The 23,397-nt window shown below is 37.0% G+C and overlaps 3 protein-coding genes across 5 annotated transcripts; all 3 read left to right on the plus strand.

Annotated features, from left to right (window-relative positions):
* Nucleotides 1-5,365: 5,365 nt before the first annotated feature.
* On the plus strand, nt 5,366-16,554 carry LOC132175161 (zinc knuckle (CCHC-type) family protein). Its single transcript, XM_059587008.2, has 8 exons — nt 5,366-5,603; nt 5,716-5,778; nt 6,227-6,381; nt 6,584-6,700; nt 13,225-13,426; nt 13,866-13,980; nt 14,074-14,942; nt 16,205-16,554. Exons 1-7 carry the CDS (start codon nt 5,379-5,381, stop codon nt 14,940-14,942), a joined length of 1,746 nt encoding a protein of 581 aa, XP_059442991.2. The 5' UTR covers nt 5,366-5,378; the 3' UTR covers nt 16,205-16,554.
* A 1,430-nt stretch (nt 16,555-17,984) lies between these two features.
* Nucleotides 17,985-19,786, plus strand: LOC132175411 (uncharacterized). The gene is made up of 2 exons (XM_059587361.2): nt 17,985-18,262; nt 19,381-19,786. Exons 1-2 carry the CDS (start codon nt 18,044-18,046, stop codon nt 19,582-19,584), a joined length of 423 nt encoding a protein of 140 aa, XP_059443344.1. The 5' UTR covers nt 17,985-18,043; the 3' UTR covers nt 19,585-19,786.
* Nucleotides 19,787-20,231: 445 nt separating this feature from the next.
* Nucleotides 20,232-22,266, plus strand: LOC132176160 (uncharacterized). 3 transcript variants are annotated; one of them, XM_059588289.2, is made up of 4 exons: nt 20,232-20,590; nt 21,075-21,146; nt 21,702-21,793; nt 21,881-22,266. In XM_059588289.2, exons 1-4 carry the CDS (start codon nt 20,438-20,440, stop codon nt 22,062-22,064), a joined length of 501 nt encoding a protein of 166 aa, XP_059444272.2. In that variant the 5' UTR covers nt 20,232-20,437; the 3' UTR covers nt 22,065-22,266. The 3 variants fall into 3 exon arrangements, 2 of the variants coding, with proteins under 2 accessions (XP_059444272.2, XP_059444273.2); XM_059588290.2 differs by lacking the exon at nt 21,075-21,146; XR_009439493.2 differs by lacking the exon at nt 20,232-20,590 and having other exon boundaries at nt 20,618-21,162.
* Nucleotides 22,267-23,397: the final 1,131 nt, after the last annotated feature.

Here is a 23,397-nt window from a genome sequence, read left to right on the forward strand (position 1 = left end):
TAAATCTTTTTGTATTATTATATATCTCTCTCAACACTATAAATACCTAAGGGCTTTCTTTTTCCCTCACAACTACAAGTAGCGAAATAAGAGTTTATTTCAGTTTCTTTTCTTGCAACCCCCATTCTAGCACAGTAGTGGTAAGGACCCATTCTCTATTATTATTATTTTTTATTTTTTATTTTATTTTCTTGAAAGAGATTTATGATAGGTTAGTATTTGCTTCTTATGGGTATTTTAGAATTCTTGTATGGGTGGTTATCTAAGGAGTTTGACTCTTATTATTGGAATGTTAGTTCTATAGGTTTATAGAGATTATATATATTTTGTTTAGACAGATTTTTTTCTCACATAAGCCAGTATAATGTTTTTGTGATTAATTATTATACATCCATAATAATGATAATAACAATAATAAAAAAATTTTATGTGTAAGACTTATTGAATAAATGTTTAGCACCTCACACACACATATATATAATCATGTTGTTTTGTGTATATATATATATATATATATATATATATATATAGCTTCTTCTTTTTTGTATATATTTATACACGTGTACAGCATTATTGGGAGGGCAATTAGATATCATGAGAATTATATGTATATATACATATACCTGTGCAATTACACATGTGGGTCCGTGCAAACACACACACACACACACACACACACACACACACACACACACATATATATATATATATATATATATATATATATATATATATGAATATTTTTATTTAAAATTTTGACTAAAACTTTAATATACTCTTCTAAGTTCATCCTTACAATTTATTTAGGTGAAAGGACGACTCGACTCAAACCAGCGTCAAATACAAGTAAGGGAACACAACACCAAAAACCCCAATAGATTTTATTATAAATCTTTTGAAAAATGTTGAGGATTTTATAAAAATTCACTTACATGATTTTCAATTGCACTTCCTTTCATATTTTAATGCCAAGTTTTATTCAATCATATTGTTTAAGAATTTTATATGTTACAGTTACCATATTTCATGATTTATGCATGACTGCAATTATGAATGAAAAGAGCTTTCAAAGTTCATGGCATAGCATACAGTTACAGATGAGCTTACAGATCATATGAAATGTTATATATGCATGTATGGTTATAAATGTTTAACTTGAGACACGATTATAGTGACGATCGGTACCGCATAGGGTAGCATGGCAAGCACACCAAAAGATGGTTACGAGAATGTGTGTGCTACCGGCCAGGTGGCCTTCACCTAGGGAAGTTCCCAACCTGGTAGCTCTCCCCTATGACGACAGGATGAGCATATAGGTCCTTCAGGACAAGCCAACGTGCGCCACTCACGGTAAATTTGTGGTGTCGGGTCAAAAGGGTAAAACAGTAGTTTGAAAAGAAAAGTAAAAGGAAGTGCTTGTACATTTTATAAGTTACTTGTTATTCTTGTATTAATTGTCAATTATTTTATTATTTGTGCATAACTGAGATTATAGCATAACATCTGCATAGCATGTTTTATAACATCTTGGCGTTGTGGTCACTTACTGAGTTGTCGAACTTACCCCTTTTCCCTTTAAATTTTTCAGATGTCATTATACATAATAGTGTTGAGAATGGGGCTTCCTGTAGGTGTCCTTATTCTTGAGGACCCGATTATATGGACCTACTACTTTGCGGAGCCGTAGGAGTTTTAGAGCTTGGGATTCCAATGGATTGCAAGGATCAAGCCATTGTTGTGCAGACTTTTGTTTTTTTGTAGGCTGCACAATTTTTGTTATGTGTATATAGGAGAACACTTGACGCATGGGGAGACCCTATAGTAGTCGCTTTTGATTATGCCTCCTAATAGGGCTTGAAATGTTTGTTTTTTTTTTGGATTTCCAACTCATATGTAAAACAGATCTTGTATATGTTCATATTAAAACACTAGTCCTATATAGCTTTTGACTTCTTCCCTTGGTTTAGTATTAATGATATCTGATATTTATATTCCTTAATTATTGTGTTTTTCCTTTTAAGTTCGCGTTCCCCTTTTCACCTTAATCGGGGGCGTGACATCTTCCGTCCATATTCTTATTTCTTTGGCTGTTAATCTTAATTGGCCCTTATTTCAGTTGGATGTCAAAAATGCCTTTTTACTTTGGGATTTATATGAGGAGGTTTATATGGAGCAACCACCTGGGTTTGTTGCTCATGAGGGGTATCGAAGTTGTGTTTGTATGTTAAAAAAGGCCTTGTATGGCCTCAAGCAATCTCCACGGGTATGGTTTGGGAAGTTCTCTAAGGCGGTTATGGAGTTTGGCCTTTAGCACTGTCAAATAGATCATTCAATATTTTACTTGCATACGAGTGCAGGCTACATTCCTCTTGTGATATATGTAGATGACATTGTGATTACAAGTGATGATTCAGGAGGCATTGCTTGATTGAAACTGTTTTTACAGCATAAGTTCCATACAAAAGATTTGGGAAAACTAAAATATTTCTTGGGGATTGAAGTTGCTAGATCCCAAAAAGGTATCAATTTATCTCAAAGAAAATATGTTCTGGATTTGTTAGAAGAGACAGGTTTTCTAGGTGCTCGTCCTGTTGACATTCCAATGGATCCTAATTAGAAATTAGTAAAAGATGAAGGGGAATTATTTAAAGATCCTGGTAAGTATGATCGTTTGGTTGGAAAGTTGACTTACCTTACTATTACTAGGTCAGACATCTCATATGCAGTGAGTGTTGTTAGTTAGTTCTTGGAAGCTCCTAGGATTTCACATTGGAAAGCTGTTACTCATATTTTTCGATATTTCAAAAGAGCTTTTGGCCTTGAGATCGTGTATAGACCGAATGGATACCTCCGGGTAGAAGGGTTTACTGATGCAGATTGGGTGGGTTCTCCCTCAGATAAGCGATCCACTACAGGATATTGTACATTCTTGGGTGGTAATTTGGTGACTTGGAAAAGCAAGAAATAGACAGTGGTGGCACGGTCCAGTGCCGAGACAGAATATAGGGCAATGTCCAATATTATTAGTGAGTTGACGTGGTTACAACATTTCCTCAAGGAGATCGGATTCGCCGCTCTTACTCCTATCCTGTTATTTTGTGGTAACCAAGCTGCTATACATATTTCGTCCAACTCTGTTATTCATGAAAGAACCAAGCATATTAAGGTCGATTGTCATTTTGTTTGGGACAAGATACTCAGTGTAGATATATCTACACCATTTGTGAAGTCTAGAGATCAACTAGCTGATATGTTTACAAAACCTTTATGTCAGAAAAAGTTAGAGCTTATTTGTTTCAAGCTGGACTTATATATATATGTTCCAGCTTGAGGGGGAGTGTTAGAAAGGTGCATTAGGGTTTAACAGGTTATGGGTATTTTGGTCTTTGTATTCTATGTTGGACTTACATATATAAATATGAAAAATTACAGTTAACCCTCCTAAAGTTGACAGGGTTTTTCAATTCGAACACCAAAGTTTCAATTTTTGCAATCCACCCTCACAAAGTTCCAATTTTTTTTCAATTCGACCAATATTATCCCAAAATTCTCATATTGCCCCTAATTTTTATTTTTTATAAAAAAAAATTAAAAAAAAAATTGGGGATGCAAAAATGGCCAGATGGCCAAAGGGGTGGCTTCAATTTTTTTTTAAAATTTTTTATAAAAAATAAAAAATAAAAAATTAGGGGCAATATGGGAAATTTTGGATACAATTGGTCAAATTGCAAAAATTTGGAACTTTGAGGGGGTGAATTGTAAAAATTGAAACTTTGGTGTTCAAATTGAAAAACGCTGTCAACTTTATGGGAGTAAACTGTAATTTTCCCATATATATGTGTGTGTGTGTGTGAGGAGAGTAGCTTAATGGAGAATACGCAGCCTCCCCTATTCTTCTTCTATTCTTTCTCTACTTTTCTTCTCTCTTTTTTTTTTCCTCATAGAAATTAACAATGGTAAAAACAATGAGATCATCATCAAATAGAAAGTGAGTAATGGGGGTAGAATTGCGGGCTATTTTTAATACCCTCGAGAATATCAAAGGGATTCTTGTCTATAAAATACCTGAGATAAAACCTCTATTCCAAGAATAAACAGGAAAGGGGAAAGTGAATCTCCTTGACGGAGCCCCTTTTTAGGGTGTGAAAAACCCTAAAGGATTACCATTGATAAGAATTGAGAAAGATGGAGAAGTAATATAAATTCGCCAAGTGGGGTAGAACCCAAGCATGGTCAAGATGACTAATAAAACTCAATTACATGTGATCACATGCTTTTTCCATATAAATTTTGATGGCCATAAGACCACTCCTTTCTTTTTTTGGACTTCAAAGAGTGTAGACGTTTGTGAGCAAAAATGAAATTATCATGTATGTCCCTAGAAGGGGCAAAAGCAGATTGATTAGGAAAAATAAAGTGATGGAGCAAACTTTTGAACCTATTAGAGAGGATTTTGGAGATAATCTTGTAAATAATATTGTAGAGGCTGATTGGTATGAAATGGTTGCCTGAAAAAGGACCCAACTGCTTGGGAATCGGAGCAATAAAAGTTTTCTCTTTCAAAATATGATTCTTCTTAAAGAAATCCTAAATGCTTCGAACAGTATTCTTTAGAATACTCCAATATTTTTTGTAAAAAGAGTTGTGCAGCCAACTGGACTAGGGGCTTTAGTTGACCTAAGACTAGATAAGGCATCGAAAATTTCTTGTTTAGAAGGGATGGAATAGAGAGAGGCATAATTGTAGGATGGATCCTTCATCCTTAGTCCAAAACTCCTCAAACCTGAAGGGGTGAGGAAGAGACTTTTGAGACAACAATGTTCAAAAGAATTGGCCTGTGTTGTATTGGTTGACATGGTAGTTTCAAACCCCAATCTTCGTCGGGCAAGGGGTGGTGATTTCATGTAGTTTTTTTTTTTTTTTTTTTATAAAGAAAATTGGATATTTTTAGAAATTTTGGTTTTATTCCCGTGAGATCATATATAGTGTTATCGAATTAAAGAATATGGATAGTTATTAAATCTCACTTTCTTTTCTTCTCATTAATAATTACTTATTTTTTTAATAGAATAATCGTACCAAATGAGCCCTAAGAGTTTCACGAGAAGAGCGGTTCAATGAATGTGTCGCTCGAAGTGTTTTTTTCTTCTTTTTTTTTTTCTCTAATTGGTGCAAATACAATTAGGGAGGTAATTTAAGGGGCAAAGTGTAATTTAGCATATTGAGTTTAAATTTTATTTGTTGGGTCAGAATTTCAATTGTTGTAGTTGGTTGGGCTCGAAGATAAAGGATGAGGCCCAATAACTTAGGCCTTTAGCGAGTGTATAGACAATAGAGTTTAGTGCATAGAGACACAGTGGAGAAATTGGGGAGAAAGTATGGAAGGCGAAGAGGGAGGAGGAATAAGGCTGAGTAAGAGGTTCTCGGACAAGGGCGGTGAGGGGGAGGTGGATTACAAGACAAAGGCAGGCACGGCATGGAGCCATTCGTACCTGAACCAAAAGCCATGGCATCCCCTCTCCTATCCCAACCAACGCCGCAAGTGGATTGCCGAGCAGACCCACGCCCACCGCGAGCGCCGAGCCGAGGAAGTCGCTCGCGAGGCATGATTCACTTCATTTTTATTCATTTCGATGCCTCTTTTTGTTTTTTACTCTCTTATCGTTGTATTAAAAGCCAATTACTTTCTCTCTCTCTCTCTCTTTGTGCACGCAGTATGCCCAGGAGCAGGAATTCTTTCGGCAGTCTGCTCTCATCTCCAAGAAAGAAAAAGAAAAGGTCTTCCCTTTCTTCTTTCTCCTCCTTCTCAGCTGATTTAGATTTTATCTCACTCTATTCATGTGTTTATCTGATCTCCTTAATTATGTTTTTATTCTGCAGCAATTTGACTATTATTAAATTATGACACCTTTCAATCATAATCCGATTGACTAGTGTATTAAACTGATATATATATATATATATATATATATATATATATATATATATATATATATATATATATATTGTTACCCAATTGTACGATACGTCCTTCCCATTTCCTTTCCTCATTTACTTCTAAGACCCAATTATAGGATACCCTAACTTGTATTCAATAATCATGCTTCCATTTGCTAATAAGCTCTAACAAAGCGCTCGCAGTATTGCTTTTATTATAGGACGTGCTTTTCCCAAATATGTATATATTTTTTTATATTGTATTTAACTATAAGCTGTACAATGATAGGTGGAGATGATGAAAGCTGTTAGCTTCATGTATGTACGCCCACCTGGTTACAATGCTGAAAGTGCGAAAGCTGCAGAGATTGCTGATGAGAAGAAAAGAGAGGAATATACTAACCCCTCTCAAGACCCACTTGCTGATGGGGCCTCTACTGCAATGTACCATTTGCATCTCTGTCTTGCTTTTGTACACAATTCTAAGTTGGAACTAATTTGTCCCAGAAAGGAAAAATAAAATAATAGAAATGCACTTTTAGAACAAATTGAATACCCCCAAGCACATACTTTGTACTTCACAGTAGTGTTCAACCATGTTGTTTCCAAAGGTAAAGATTAAAAAGTGATTGCATTTCTCTTGTAGGCCACCAGAATCTGTTCCTGTCAAAGGTGAAGAAAAGAAGAAACCAAGACCAAAAGATGTTTTCGGGCGTCCATTACCGACTGAAGAAGAATTTGATGTATTAAAAAATGCTCCTCGGTATGTATGGCTCTGCTCTGTTCCAGTTAGCAAGAGTAAGAGTGACATGTTTAATGTTGCAAAGCTTTCTCGGCTATTTTTTGACGTCACACATGAAAGCTAATGTCTAGAAAAGTTAAGAAATCTTCAACAGGTTGCTGATCATACAAATTGAGAGGACAACCTGTGTCCTTTATGCCTTTTGTTAGAACTAGTTGTATGGAGAAGTATATCAACTTTGTGCTGCAATAGTTGCAGCATTATGCACCATATATAGCTTTTATTAGGAATTTTTCTCTTCTTTTGTTAAAAAGCAAAAGTGATAGAATTAATAACTACCAAATTTACAATAGGTTAAAGATGAGTTTTAGTTGGAACTTGCTCTTCTTCTATTTGGGCTTTGCTAGGGTTTATGGGCCTAATTTAGATAGTGTCAGGCAGTCTTTATGGGAGGAGTTGGCTGGCTTGATTAGTTGGTGGGATATGCTTTGGTGCATTGGACGTGATTTCAACTTCACCCACTTTCTTATGAATAGATCAGGGGAAACACATTATTCTCCCACTATGATGGAGTACTCTAAGTTCATTTTTGATCTGGGCCTCATTGATCTTCCCCTTATAGGAGGGTCTTATACATGGTCTAATAATCGGGATTTCCACTTGTGGTCAAGAATTGACAGGTTTCTTGTTTCTCCAGATTGGGAAGCTAAGTATCCCAATCTACTCCAAAAGAGGCTACAAGGAATTTAGGGGGGGCAAAAGACGTTTTAAGTTTGAGAATATGTGGTTAATGGATGAAGGTTTTGTGGATAGGGTGAGGCAGTGGTGGTTGTCTTATTGCTTTCATGGCTCTCCTAGCTTCATCTTGGTTCAAAAGCTTAAGGCTTTGAAAGCTGATTTAGAAATTTGGAATGGTAACGTGGAGATCCTTAAAAAATCTCTTTTGGAAGAGTTGTGTGCCCTTGAAAGGTTGGAGGAAGTGAGAGCATTTGTTGATGAAGAGAAGTTGAGGAAAAGCATGGTTATCAGTGAGTTGGAAAAAGCTACCTTGTTGGAGACAAAATTCAAGGGTTCTTTGGCTAAAAGAGGGTGACAAATGACAAGAAAAATTCATCGGGTAGCCTTGAGGTGGTGAAAGGTATGAACAATTATAAGGCTCTAGGTCCTAATGGTTTTTCTATGACTTCCAAGCTTGTTGGGAGGTGATTAAGACAGTCATTATGGGGGTGTTCCATGACTTTCATGCTCCCGCGAGTTGAGACAAAGGGACCCTTTGTCTCCTTTTCTATTCATTATTGTAATGGAGGCTTCGAGTAAAATGCTTTTTGCAATTGTTGATGGGGGTTTTCTCTCAAGCTTTTCTATGGGGTCTAAGCACTTTGGTGTGGTCCATATATCACACCTGTTGTTTGAGGAAAACACTTTGGTTTTTGATGAGGCTAATCCTGAATATCTTTGTTATCTACATGCTTTATTTTTATGCTTTGTAGTTGTCTTTGGGTTGAAGGTTAACCTGACTAAGTTGGAATTGGTTCTTGTGGGTAATGTGGATGATACAGATGGGTTGGTGGGCATCTTGGGTTGTAGGGTCTCTTCTTTGCCTTTGAAGCATTTAGTCTATTGCTGGGGCCTCTTACAAGGCCAAGCCTATTTGGGATGGTGTGGTTGAAAAGATTGAGCGTCAGTGGGCTAGTTAGAAAATGATGTATTTGTCTAAGGGTGGTAGCACCCCTTTTTAATTTATCTACGTATTTCATGTCTCTTTTCCCCCTTCCTGCTGGTGTTGCAAACCGCATAGAGAAGTTCCATCAAGATTTCTTATAGGATGGGATAGGTGAAGAGTTCAAATTTCACCTGGTTAATTGGTACACAATTTGCTTTCCAATCTCTGAGGGAGAGTGGGGGGTTTGGAACTTGAGGATGTTCAATCATGCTCTTCTAGGGAAATAGTGGTAGCGTTATGTGCATAAGAGAAAGGCATGGTGGAGAGTTTGTGGATTCCAAATTTGGTAGTTCTTGGGGGAGCGTGGTGTTCTTTAATCCCCTTCGCCTTATGGGGTTGGGCTTTGGAAGAGTATTAGGAGGGCTTGGAGGATGTTTTATGGTCATACCAGATTTGAGCCGGGAGATGGCTCCAAGATTAAATTCTGGCATGATTTGTGATGTGGGGAGAAGGCCTTTAAGGAAGCTTTCCTGATTTTATATAGTATTGCTTGTGTGAAGGATGCTTTCTTTGCAATTCATTTGGAGCTTTCTAGTGGCTTTCTCCAATAGAACGTAAGCTTTCTTAGAGTAGCTCATGATTGGGAGGTGGATGTCTTGGCTTTGTTTTTTAATTTGTTGTACTTTGTTAGAGTGAGAAAGGAAGGTGAGGACAAACTTTGCTAGGCCACTTCAAACAAAGGGGTGTTCGATGTTAGGTCCTTTTGCAGCGTCCTTGTCTATAATGATGGCATTTCTTTTCTTTGGAAGAGCATTTGGTGGACCAAGGTTCCTTTAAGTGTGGCTTTTTTCACTTAGTCGGTGGCTCTAGAGAAGATCCTTACCATGGACAACCTTAGGAAGTGGCATGTATTTGTGGTCGATAAGTGTTGTATATGCAAGAGAGATGGGGAGTCCATGGAGGTTGGATGTGAGGTTGCTAGCGTCTTATGAATGCTTTTTTCTGTCGTTTTGGGCTGTTTTGGGTTATAACTAGTCGGGTGATTGATTTGTTTGCTTGCTGGTGGTGTCTTTGGAGGGAAAAAAAGGATCGAAGTTTTGAGGACCGCAAGAGGACTTTGGAGAAGCTTAAGCTCTTTTTTATTTTATTTTATTCTCTGTATACAGCTGTGTTTGTAGCTCCTTTGGTGATTAGTTTTCATGATTGTTCTTTTTTCTCTTAGTTAAGCGTTTGTTTTGTATATTTCTTTTTTTTTTTATAAGTAATAATGCATTAGAAGACCGCAGAGGGGCTCAACTCAAGTACACAGGAAATATACAAGACAGCGACTAAGAGGAGGAGAAAGAAGAAAAGAACATAAAAAGAAAATCAGGGAAATTGATTTCTAAGGGAGCAAGCTAGCCTGCCGTCCAAGTGAAGAGAGTGTATAAAAAGAAATGAACAAGGTCCTCAAGGTTTCTCAACAAATCCTCGAAGCATCTAACATTCATTTCCTTCCAAAGACACCATAAAAGACAAAGGGGAACCATCTTCCACACCACTGCACTGCAGGATTTACCGCCCGACTACCAGCTCGCAAACATCTCCTTGACGCTTCTAGGCATAACCCAACACATGTTGAACCGAGAGAATATCACATCCCACAAAGTGCGCGCAACCCCACAATGAAGAAAGAGATGATCCACAGACTTCCCTTCCGCTTCACACATGCAACATCGGTTAATCACAACAATACCTCTCTTCCGAACATTATCCAAAGTAAGAGATTTCCCAAGGGTGGCCGACCATGCAAAAAACGCCACTCTCGAGGGAACCTTGGTACACCAAATACTTTTCCAAGAGAAGTGGTTGGGCTCTTTAAGAGCAAGCTTCCAATAAAAAGAGCGAACATCAAATTTCCCTTTTCTTTTAAGGAATCCACCACATCTGATCCTCCCCTTCCCCACGCATCGAGAGTGAATACAGGAGCGAGAAAAGAGAGGCTAAGACCGTCTCCTCCCAATCTTGAATTCTACGAGTAAAGATAACATTCCAAAGAACCCTGACATTTAAACACTCCCTAATATCCGCAATGGAAGCATCCTTATTACTAGCTATATTGAAGAGAACGGGAAAAGCCTCCTTGAGAGACAACTCTCCACACCAAGTATCCTCCCAAAATTTGACTATCGACCCCGATCCAGGATCAAATCTAAAGTAACTTTGAAACGACCTCCAGCCCCTACAAATGTATTTCCATAACCCCACCCCATGCGATCCATGAGGGACCTTAGAACGCCAACCACCCCAAAACACCCCATACTTCGCCACCAAGATTCTTCTCCACCAAGCCTCTTCCTCATGAGCAAATCTCCACAACCATTTCCCCAAAGAGCTTGATTAAATAAACGCAAACTCCGAATCCCTAAACCACCCTCAGAAACCGGAGAGCAAACCTCGTGCTAGCTAACCAAGTGGAACTTAAACTCATCGTTGAGCCCACCCCATAAAAAGTCCCGTTGGAGCTTCTCAATATGACTCGCCACAGTAGCAGGGATAGGAAAAAGAGATAGAAAATAGGCAGGGAGATTGGATAAGGTACTCTTGATGAGGGTGAGCGTAGCCCCCTTGGACAAATACATATGTTTTCAAGGGGCCAACCTTCTAGCAATCTTCTCCAACATGTCCTCCCATATAGCCAAAAGCTTGAACGAGGCCCCTAGTGGAAGACCCAAATACTTCAAAGGCAACGAACTAGTGCCACATCCCAGAATACCAGCCAAATCACCCACCTCATCCATACCTCCTACAGGGACCAAAACAGATTTGGCCCGATTTACTTTTAACTCGGAGACAGCCTCAAAGCCAATAAGAAGGGCTTTAATAAATCTGATTTGATCAGGAACAGCCCCACAAAACACCAGCATATCATCAGCAAAAAGAAGGTGAGAAACCATTACCCGATCAGGCTCTCTAGCTCCTACATAGAAACCATTGATGAACCCCCCGTTGATAGAAGCATCAATCATCCTGCTGAACGCCTCCATAACCATGATGAACAAAAAAGGCGAAAGAGTCTTAAATTGGACGTCCAATTTGTATATTTCTTGTGTACTTGGGTTGCACTTTACAATTTTGATGATATTTCAATTACTAATTAAAAAAAATTAGGTTGAAGCAAGCGAAAGAATAATTCCTGGGACCATAATATGTATTCAGTGACTCTGTCTATGTTATTCCTTTAACTGAAATACTAGATTCCTATTCTCCATTATGGAGCTTAGAAATTTTTTTGGGTTTGGGTTCTCTTTCAATATATATAAAGTTGTTTTGTTTGGATGTTGGGAAATTATATATGTACATGTTTATCTAATACATTGCATGGAGATGTTTTGCTAATTTATACAATGATGTGCTTGACTCCCTCTTTAATGGGTGTAGTTGTTTAATATATGTGGCATTAACTACAAATGGTTGTTTAATTGTTTTAGTGTTCACAAGTTACATGGTTGTGGCGACGAGTTTAAGAATCAATATTGTGGAATATTCAGAATGCCATTAGGCTTTGTTAGTTGTTTGAGTGCTGGTTTGGAATGTTAGCTCAAAATATTAGGGACTTTTGGCTGATTAGTTTGGTTTGGAAATGTTTATAAGCTCTTGGCAAAGGTTTTGGTTAACAGCTTTGAAAGGGGATTGAGTGAGATTGGTGTTGGACTCACAGAACACTTTTATTGACTGGAGACAGATTTTTTATTTAGTTCTCATAGCTAATGAGTGCGTTGACAATAGGATCAATGGAGGAATCTGCAAGCTAAATATTAAGAAGTGTCGTGATCACCTGAAATGAGACTGTTCAACCTATATGCTGGACAGATTTAGTTTCGGCTGGAAATGGAAGAAATGGATTTTCTTTCTTGCATTTCCATGGTCAAATTTTTGGTTTTGGCTGATGACACTCTATTTGGCTTCTTTAACAACTCCAGGGGGCTGTGGGAAGGGGTTCTTGAAGAATTGTGGCAGTATCACTATTGTTGTTTGTGGATGACAGCTTTCCTTTTGTGATGCTGATGCTGAACACCTTGGTAATATCAGGCCTGTTATTTTGCGCAACAAAGTGGTGTTGGGCCCAAGTGAATTTGCGCAAGCTGAATTTGTCCCAATGAACATTTTGGGCATCAATTACGAAAGTATGATATAAGCATGCCTTTTTAATTCTTCCATATTTTGGGAAACTTCTCCACAGGCTTATTAGAAATATAAGGAAAATCCCCTTATAATGAAAATGCAAAAGAGAAGCTATCAAATAAGCCATGCCAGATTGATATAACTCCTTGGTATTGCTTATTGTACAATTGTGTGCTATTTAGAAAAGATGTTATCAATCCAACAAATTTGTCCATGCAGATTGATTGTATTTATCTCAATTTCCATTTCCTTGCAGTTTTTAATGATGGTTCTGATTTTTAAATACCCCTCCACAGTTGTTATTATTTTTACATGGTTGAAAAGAGCACTTGAGTTTTGTAATTTTGTTGGAGTTGCTCTATCCAAAAGGGGGTTTAAGTAGCTAGTCATCTATTTTTAGTGTGTTGAAAAAAACAAAATCTATTTTGAATGTATTGAAACTGCCAAAAGACTTGTAATAGGTTTGTGATACATTACAACTTTTAGAAGATAAGTGATATATTTATAAGCCTTCTTCAGGATTCTGATGTTTATTCTTTTGAAATGAAATGTCAAGCTTTATGAACTCTTTACCTGGTGCTTCCCTCTGGCTATGGAGATGCACAGTGACCTTGTAACTGCTATCATTTACACAGTTATTTTGAGTTTAGCATACATGTGATATTGATAAGTGAACACCAATTTAGTTGAAAATTTCATCAATGATTAATTTTTCCAGGATGGAGACTGGTGTTCCTGCTAGAGTGAAACCATTTGGAGTTGAAGTGCGCAATGTGAAATGTCTAAGATGTGGAAATTATGGCCACCAAAGTGGTGACCGCGAATGTCCATTGAAGGATGCTATAATGCCTAATGAAGAGAGTCGACTGAAAAGAGATGACCCCTTAAATGCCATACTTGCCCATGTTGATCCCAGTGAGGTCAGTCTCACCATCCATTGGTTGCTCAAAAACTTGGTTAATGGCTTGTTAAAGCCAATTTTTCCTTGCTGCTCATAGAAACCAACTTGTTATTGCTGTTTACTTGGTGAATCTGTAAGATTCTGTCGGCTGTTGAGGTGTGCTACTGGATTATTTCCTGGCCTCCTTGTAGCACTTTTCACTCCTTGAACTTGAATTAAACCAATTTCATTTACTAGTGCATTCATCAGTCTCCATGGCATGTGGTAAAGTAATTTTAGGCGGCTCTCCTTTCATTTTTTTGCTCATAAGTACCACCCCCATCTTTGAGTGGATATTCATCTCTTTTTGCTTGTCAGAGATATATCCTCATTTTGCACCTGTAATTTTATTCCACTCAAAACCATATATTGTTTCTGAATCAAATCAAATCACCCGTGTTCTTTGGCCTATTTCACAGCCTTTAAAGTGGGAGCTTAAGCAAAAACCAGGAGTTAGTCCTCCCCGGGGAGGGTTTAAACCGGATGATCCTAACCAGCAAATAGTTGCTGATGACATATTTGATGAGTATGGAGGTAACTGCCCTTTCTATTCTAGTAAGTTCAGTGACAATTACTATCTTGTATATATTTGGATGCTCGTGACTGTCATCCCCATCCATTTTGTAGGGTTCCTCAGTGGGGGTGATATCCCCATGTTGCTGACCAACTTCTCTGGCAAATCCAAGAAGTCCAGGAAGAAGAATAAGCGACAAAAGCAGCAGCCACAACCTAGTAGTGAATGGAACGATCCAAATGAAGATGAGTTATCTTCTGAGGATGGGGATAAGAGATCAAAGAAGAAGAAACACAAGATGAAGAAAAAAAGGCGAAATCATTCTGAATCGAGTTCATCAGACGGTACAGAGTCTGATAGACGCAAAAAGAGCAGGCACAAGCATGCCTACTCATCTGAAGATTCTGCTGATGACAGAAATGGTAGAAGTAAAATGTGTAGGGACGCCTGTTCTTACTCATCTGAAGATTCTGACCTTGATAGGCGTCATAAAAGTGATAAGAGCAGATCCAAGCGTTCCTTTTCATCTGAAGAGTCTGAGCCTGGGAGGCATCAGAGAAGTAACAAGAGCAGACACAAGAATTCCTATTCATCTCAAGATCCCGACCCTGAGAGGCATCATAGAAGTAACAAGAGCAGACACAAGAATTCCTTTTCATCTCAAGATCCGGACCCTGAGAGGCATCATAGAAGTTACAAGAGCACACAAAAGGATTCCTATTCGCATAAAGATTCCAACCCTGAGAGGCATCATAGAAGTGACAAGAGCAGAGACAAGCGCTTGTATTCATCTAAAGATTCTGACCTCGAGAGGCGGCATCAAAGAAACAGGAGCACACACAAGGGTTCTGATTCATCTGAAAATTCTGATACTGAGAGGCACCATAGAAGTGACAAGAGTAGACACAGGCGTTCCTATTCATCTGAAGATTCCGATGCTAAATGGTATCGTAGAAGAAACAAGAGCCGACACAGATTTTAGGTAACTATTCTATACTTTCTATTATCTTCCTACATTCCTTCATAGATCTCCAAAAACTCATCTTTATGCCATTTTCATCTTCCACACGTTACTTTGAAGATCAGAAATTTTTTCGTCTCCATATCTAAAATTTACCCTATATTTTCTTTCTTAATTCTTTCATTCTTCAACTGTTTGCTCATATTTTGCCATTTTAGCTTTATGGGTATTCTTGTTTCTTTGTCTTGTAGTAGATTTAGCTGATTGTCGAAGCTTCTCGTGTTGATAATTTATTTGGGTATATGAGAGTAGGCATAGAAGGATCCATGTATATGGTTAGCAAGAAGGGAAAGTTGTAAGTTTTAATCTTTTAGAGGTATAAATGAATGGCTGTTTTCATACCAGATACTCTTAAATCTGTTTGCATAAGATCTGAATTAGGTATTAACAATTAAATGCCGCTGAAATGAACTTGACAAATTATCACCCTTGTTTTTTACACATTCAGCGGGAAACACTCTCGTGCCTGCCTCTACTTGGTTGTGATTATATGTTTGACATGTTTAGCAACTATACACAGATAAACACAATGATATATGTTTTGAGCAACTACTGAAATTCCTCAATTTCTGTTTAGATAATTTCCACTTGACATGATCAATTATTTATCTTTGAATATTGTGTATTCTTTTCTTTATTTATGGCTTTGTTTGGTAATGGGGATGGGGTTGGCTCATACACTGTTCATCACCATTTTCCAAAAAAATCAATATCAAATCATTCACTTTTTATTATTATTCAAATAAAAAAATCACTACAAAACAAAACTTTTTCACTTTTCCATACCACTTTTTCATTTTTTTATACCAAACATTCTTATTTTTTTTCACATCAATCTATATCAACTACGGTGTTTAGGCCATCCCATTTGCCAAACACCCCCTATGTCTTTTATTTTGGGTTCCCACTGCTATCACCTTGCCTTGGCAATCATGGGTCAGTACTTAGTTACTTGTAGTATGTGGTATTTTCATCTTTATTAATGCCTATGTTTGATCCCTTCTAGGAGATGTTACCTTCCATTTTCCGGCCATTATCTTGCATTATAATTAGTTACTGTCTTTAAAACTAGGTGATGAAGTTTACATGAAGTTAGTATTTATTTTTAACAGAGTGATGACATTCAAACCAAAGGAAGAGTCCCGGTAGTTAATGGGCTTTTTCCTAACTTATTCACCAAGTCTACCTTAATTGCAAACTAACGCTAGAGCTTTTGATTGCAGGCTGATAATATGACAAAGAAATAGCACTTGGAAAGGGAGGAAAATATTAAAGAGAAGCCTATCATAAAAGAGCTTTCCAAAATTTGGGGATTTTTTTTTTTTTTTTTTTTGTGGGTGGGGGTGGGGGGGAATAGTTTCTGATGAGTGATTGTACCTCTTGCTATGGTTGCAATGCTTGTAGATGGAAGAAAAGGGAAAACAAATATTTTTGTTGTAAGAATAGATGACCACTCTATGGCATGATGTTGTATTAAGGGATATGAATAACCCATTTGTTTGCATTTCAGAGGATTAGCTACTGAATATGCAGATTACTGTTAAATGACAATACCATACTTCTATTGGCTTCCGTTCCCAAAACTAAAATCAAATCCATATTAGCCCCATGCACCATAATTAATATACGTAGGCTTTGCTTGTAGACTTGTAGTCGAATCTAATTGCAACCCATTGATGCTCTGCTAGAGTTGGGTCAGGTTATGGCTCAGTCAGATTTGAGTAAGCACTTGCAGTTTCTACTATCTAGGCTCCTATGCGGTTTTCAATAGGTAAGTGTTACTATGATTACACCCAGGTAGGATAGGTACAATTGGTTTCTAGGCCTACCCTTTTAAATTAAAAAAAAAATAATAATAATAATAATAAAATTCTAGTTGCAGCCTTAGTTAGCCACTTGTGAAAGCATAAAGTTGCTGTGTAACCAAACAAGACTTATTTATCCCGCCCCTAATTGTGTTTGTTGATAAAAATTGCCTTGATCTATACCATTGGATGTTGAGTGCAAGAATATGTAGTCTTGCTAGTGGAATTCGTTAGCACTTAGCACAGTGAAGAGGCATTTTAGTTCTCATCAGACACGATATAAGAATTCACAAACATGATTTCACATAATTAGGTCTTAAAGGAAACAATAACACATGACCATTAACATAACTAATATCAATATTAGTAACATTTGCATTACAAATTAAGCTTAACCGAAATATTTACAAACCTCTAGGTTTCAAAATTATAATGCAGCACATTACATATCACAACTTGATTTTGAATGTCCCAATAAAGTATATACGATAAGTGTCATCAAATCCTAATAAAATATACATTAGCTGCATTTCAAAGTGTCTTGATCCAGCATAGAGCCTGCACCTCCCAGGATCTCCTTCATTTGCTGTAGCCAGAGATGGTTTCCAGCTATTCACTTTTGTGCGAATGACTCCTGTAAAGAAGATAATTGTTAATTATCGAAAAATTAAAAGACATATTAGATCAGTAGAGGCATGTTGATACATCAAATTTACACCGGAATTTATAACATCCTTCAACCCAAAAAAATTCTACCTAAGCATTAACATCTCCTTTGCTTGGATCTGAATGAAAGAGAAGAAAAATATAAGAAAAAGTTAAATGTATTATGCATGTTCTCCGCCTAGCCTAACATTTTGTAAATGAGAAAAAAAAAATGCCATGTCACTGGGGTGGATACTGTTGATCAATGCTGGTGTGCTCTCTATTGTTAAAGAATGATACAGCTCTAATTTGGGGTCAACTTTTTTCTTATTTTTAAAACTATAATTTTTATTTTTTTAAAAAATACCAAATAAAAGAATGACCAAAATAAAAATTATTGCTTTAGAAACTTTTTTAATTTTTAATTTTGTTATTTTTTAAAATAAAAAAAAAATTAATTAATTTTTATTTTGATATTTTTTTAATTAAAAATATGACAAAAGTTGGCTGTAAAATAGACAAAATAGTTGGACCTTTTAGCAATTTCCTCTATCGTTACCCCCAAAATCATAACTCATAAACAGAAACAGAAGGCGAAGAAAGCCTAAAAGCATGGGAATGGGCATGGCGGGTACAGTAGCTAGGGTATTGGGAGTAGGAACCAGGAGGATGAGCACCAAAGTGAATCATTCCATTCCCAAAGCGATTACCAAAGCGATCAAACCGTCTTCTTCTTCTTCCGAGTTCCGCAAGTTCCTCGGCATTCCTCACACCTCTCGCTCTCAAAACGCCTTGTTAATCTCCAAGTTCATCAAGATCAACACATTCCGGGTCTCTCTCTCTCTCTCTCTCTCTCTCTCTCTCTCTATATATATATATATATATATATATATATATATATGTCCTATTTTATTTAGTACCTCATTACATATCTTGCTTGCTTTACAACTGTTTGATGAAATTGCTGTGAGAATTTACTGTCACCAATCATTACCATTCAACTCTTAATGCCTTCTTTCTTTGTTCTGACTCTTTATGCGAAGGATATTGAGAACTGAACTTCTTTTAGTTTTGATTGAAGGTATAACCTTAAAAGAAACGTCATGGATTTTGATTTGTAGCTATTGTCTCTTTTGTCATGAAACTGTAAGAAACTTGTAAATTTGGTAATGAAAGAGTTGACTTTAGATAGGATAGAATGGTGTATGAGGCTGACCCTGATTAGATGATTAGAATGGTGGACCAAGGGTTAGTTCAGTTGAGCTGAGAGTCTTGATTTCTTTTACTTCAATTCATATGTTATCTTCGCTTCATTTTGCTACCCATTTACTTTTCTTCTTTTTCTACATGTTTAGTGTTTAGTGGTATTCTAATATCCCACTACTATCCAACCTTGCGGATATGGCAGTGACCTTTGTTTAAAAATAAATAAAATCTTGAGGACTCATTGGAACTACCACGTCAGTAGGGTAAAATAGTGGTAAGATGAAAGTGTGGTTTCTAGCATTACTCTTCTAGTATTCATTTGGACGGTGTTTGTTTATACTTTCGGCCGCTACGCTTTTTGTTTGCGGTATTCAATATATCAATTATAACCTCTTAATTCCAATGACTCACCAACTTTTGAACTCATAGAACATATAAAGCAATGATAACAGAATAAATAAACATATACATATGTAAAATAGAATTTTAAGAACAAATGAAAGGGGTCTGTCTATTGAACAACATTGAGAGAAACATATGACTGGTGATTGCTTAGATCTATAATTAATGATTCGTTTTAACATATAGTTGATTGATTGTGACTCCCGGTTGTGATTTTGCTAAAATGGTCAAAGGGGTTGCACGCCTTCCATTTTTTTTCTCTGTTTTTCTACGGGTAATACATATATTTATTTTTTATCTGATCTTCTTTGGTGGGTTGACATAGCAATTGTACTATGTAGAGCCCTGGTATCCACAAAGACAAGATTTGGGAGGATAACTTGGGTAAAATGTTGAAAGGGAAGGACAGAGTTGGTCTCCCAGAGATTGCCAAATTGCTGTCCCCACAATTCAACCAAGCAGGAGGCATGAACGCTAGCGCAAACACTGACGATAACAAATACCAAATGGGCAGTGGGAAAGCTAAAGCGAAAAAGAAGAAGTAGGAAGCTGTTCCAGCATTTACTGCCTGGACGTGAAGAGTTGATTCTTTTGAACGCGTATAATCCTATCCAGATTGTGGTTTACTGGCAACTGTATTTGATTATTTGTTTTATTTCCCTCTCGTGGACATCTTTGTTCTGTCCCACAAAGTTAATGGCACTTGGGTTATAATTCTCCAGTAAAGATTTGTTGGAGTTTTGATCAGGCAGATGTGTGATGATTGTTTATGGTAATATTTTTGAGATGGTCAGAACTGTTAGACAGGTCAAGTTGAGAACTCTCAGGTTTTGGCTATAAGCCTATAAATTTTTATTTGTTGGGTTCACTGACATTCAACAATGGTTTTTTGTTTTTCCTTTCATTTTCTTCTTTTTCCTCTCTGAATTCAAATGTCATTGAAACCAGTGATTATAGCTATCCTCCTGACCTGCTCAACCTTCCCCTATCTTTGTACTTGATATTTGTGAAAGCCTTTGTGCATGAAGTGGTAATTGAAGAGGGCAAGAGACAGTACTCTGATCAAGCACACAACAAAAACTAGATAACAATCTGCATTTATCTCCCTAAATACATGTTTTCACAGTATACATCAGCAGAAGGAAAAAAAAAAAAAAAAAGTGTTGTTGATTGGCTTAATAAGTTTCCAAGGAGGTTGCACATATTTGTTGAAGTATAGTGTCTGACTGAAATCATTTTCTCTGAAACTGTCGTCTCTTTTATTTTTCTGTCCAAAACCTTTTCTATCTTTGGTGGTAAAATCATGTCCATATCCAATTGGAGTCTTGTTTTAGTAATACTAAAAACTACATTTTAGTATTGCGTTGGAGGGCAGTGTTCGGGGGAACAAGGACACTCATGGCAGCTGCCAAGGAGTCATCCGCGTCGTCCTCTTCCACCAAGGTGGTTCCGATCTCTCCTCAACTCGGCTGCTTCCTCGGTGCCTCCTATTGCTCCCGCACCCAGGCCGTCAAGTTGATCTGGGAATACATCAAGCTCCACCATCTCCAGGTTATCTCTCTCCCTTTTTCTCTTGTCTTAGGTTTTGGGTTTTGTATTTGTTCCTCTCTTTTATTTGATGGACTGTGATTATGCTACGATTAAGTTATTCTTATATGTGCTACAAATTGCTACTCGTTGAACATTGATGATCCATCTTTTATCTGTAGTTGCTATTTATTGTTCATTGTGCTAGGTAATCTTAACTATCTATGTAACTTGAAGTCTTGAACCATTACATTTGAGCACAATATTTTAGTGCCTTACTATGGAGAGACACTACCATAATCTATTATAGGACAGAGATGAAGTTGGGGATTGAAACTACTGGGTTTTCTCATTTTTACTGATATTTAAGAAAAATAATGGCTTGTATGGATTATATCCCAAGTAGCACAATGATTCAAATTTGTTTTTAATGAGAACCGAGTGTATGAATTGCACAAATGCCCCATAAATGATTTTTCCTGCTGCTTCTTCCCACTTGTGAAAACAGGGTGGAGGGCATGATCGTGGGTTCAAGACTCATCGGGGCTTCCTGACTTTCTTGATTTTTTGTCCTCTTCTGGTTAGGCGTTTCTCATGTATATTTCCTGTGTACTTGGCTAGCGCCGCTTTGCTCTTTATTAAATTTTGATTACATATTAAAAAAAAAAAACGCTTTGTAACTTATATACATACTAAATGCAGGAACCATATTAATCGTGTAAAGTTCAATATCATAAATGGTTGGAACATAATTTGAGAAGATACATGAGCCCAGGTCAACACAGGGAAAATGTTATTGTTAATTGTTTCACTTCACATAGGCTATAGGTCGCATATGAAAACTTGTAATAATTCACAGATATACACTTGTCATGATATGAAAATATTTGGCAGGCTCCTTTCTTAATTTATATAATTCTTGCTTGTGGTCACGGCATTGCAAATCCTCAGATGCCCCCCCACCCCACCCCCCGGGGGGGCACAGGCCCAACCCAACTTTTTTTCTTAGAGCAATTTTTTGGGGTGGGGAGGGCGGTTGCAATGGACTCATTTTCAATAGTTCTGTTGCATGCCTACCACATGCTTCTTGTCTTTTCTTAATTTCTGGTGCACGACACACTACAATGTTTTGCAGAACCCTGAAAATAAGAGGGAAGTCTTTTGTGATGAGAGGCTGAAATCCATTTTCGATGGGAAAGACAAAGTTGGGTTCCAAGAGATCACAAGGTTGCTGTCAAGCCATTTTGTGAAGTCTGGTTGATGGCTTTTGTGAACCTTTATTAATCATGACGCTCTCTGTGTCTTTGCGTGTAGTGCAGTTGAAAGCCTTCTGAGTATCTCTTCCTTCCCGTTAAGTCAAATTCGTTCGACCACCAAAATGAGTGGTAGAGGCTCAATATGGATTGCTAACTCTGACTATACCATACAAGGGAAGCAAGAAAGCAATTTGATTGCAGTTTCTTTTCTATTAGGTAGTGGAGAAAGATGTACATGGTGACTTCCTGTGGCAATGTAATCAGAAGTATAATTGTGTATAGATATATGATTTTCATAGTATCTCAATCCTTGCAGGAGATGCGATACGTGAGTGAAGTAATAGAATTATAGAAAGCAAGGTGCTACTAAGAGAATTTGATTAACACAATTTACTTGCCTATGAAACTGAAAGTATACGTTCATAATCCTAAGTCAACTTGGCATCAAATGACAAATTAGAATATTTTAGTATGAAAATGCTCCCAAATTTGATTAACAGAATTTTTTTTTTTTTTTTTTTTTTTTTAATGTGTTCTAATCGATTTTGTGTTTTCAAGAGTGTTTTGTATTTTGATTTGTTTGTTAAAATTTTTGTTTTGAGAATTGAAAGCAAAATTTTTAAGTAGTTGAATTGGTTGTTCTTTGCACTCTGCAGTTTGCAACAATATATAGCTGTACAAATATCGACAACAATTGATGTAATATTCCATTTTATTGCGTTGAGCCTGATTTAGGATGGTTTCGAGTTTCGACAAAAATAAGTAAATCTTCCTTTATTATTAGCGTTTTGTTTTCGTAACGGCCATGAGGTTGGAAGACGGAACAGCCAGGTTGGAATAGGATTATCTCTGGTCTATAATGAACTGAAGAATATCCTAAATTTTTTTAAAAAAAAAATTCGAAAACCACAAATAGAAGACATTTTTCCACTATAAAAATAAATAAATAAATAAACAATATTTCAGATTAAAAATAAATAAATAATAAATTTATTAAAAAAAAAAAAGTAAAGAGTGACTGACTACTCCCATCTTGGTCATAGGGGGTGGCTGGACCACCCCATTTTAGCTGGGGGAGCTCCCCAATGGCCTGTCAGGGGTGGCCGGACCACCCTATGGCCCTTGGGGCCTAAACCCAAACTAAAAAAAAAAAAAAAAAAAAAAAAAAATCATTTGGCCCTTGGGGTGGCCGGACCACCCCCTTGGGCCTTAGCCACCCCAGACTGGCCACCCCAAGGCCCAAGGGGGTGGTCTAGCCCGCCCCAAAGGCCAAACGATTTTTTTTTTTTTAGGTCTAGGGTGGTACGGCCACCCCAAGGGCCAAATGATTTTTTTTTTTTTTTTTTTAGATCTGACCCTTAGGTGTGACTCCATGGGGTGGCTTCGTCCACCCCCAATGTGGTGGCCGGCCACCCCTTAGTTTTTTTGAATTTTTTTTATTATTTTATTTTATAATTATTTTTCAAAATATATATTATTTTATTATTATATTTTTTATTAATAAACAAATGTTTCATTTATAGCATCAAATCTCTTTAATTGGATATTTTTCAATTTAAAATAGACGGGAGAGGA

Source organism: Corylus avellana, chromosome 3 (assembly GCF_965113065.1).
Source record: "Corylus avellana chromosome 3, dhCorAvel1.hap1.2, whole genome shotgun sequence".
NCBI lineage: Eukaryota > Viridiplantae > Streptophyta > Magnoliopsida > Fagales > Betulaceae > Corylus > Corylus avellana.

Coding starts and splice junctions, on each gene's coding strand:
- LOC132175161 (XM_059587008.2), top strand. CDS start 5,379: ATGGAAGGCGAAGAGGGAGGAGGAATAAGGCTGAGTAAGAGGTTCTCG. Junction 5,604..5,715: donor CCGAGGAAGTCGCTCGCGAG/GCATGATTCACT, acceptor TTGTGCACGCAG/TATGCCCAGGAGCAGGAATT. Junction 6,701..13,224: donor GTATTAAAAAATGCTCCTCG/GTATGTATGGCT, acceptor TAATTTTTCCAG/GATGGAGACTGGTGTTCCTG.
- LOC132176160 (XM_059588289.2), top strand. CDS start 20,438: ATGGCAGCTGCCAAGGAGTCATCCGCGTCGTCCTCTTCCACCAAGGTG. Junction 20,591..21,074: donor TCAAGCTCCACCATCTCCAG/GTTATCTCTCTC, acceptor TTGTGAAAACAG/GGTGGAGGGCATGATCGTGG. Junction 21,147..21,701: donor TGATTTTTTGTCCTCTTCTG/GTTAGGCGTTTC, acceptor AATGTTTTGCAG/AACCCTGAAAATAAGAGGGA.
- LOC132175411 (XM_059587361.2), top strand. CDS start 18,044: ATGGGAATGGGCATGGCGGGTACAGTAGCTAGGGTATTGGGAGTAGGA. Junction 18,263..19,380: donor TCAAGATCAACACATTCCGG/GTCTCTCTCTCT, acceptor TGTACTATGTAG/AGCCCTGGTATCCACAAAGA.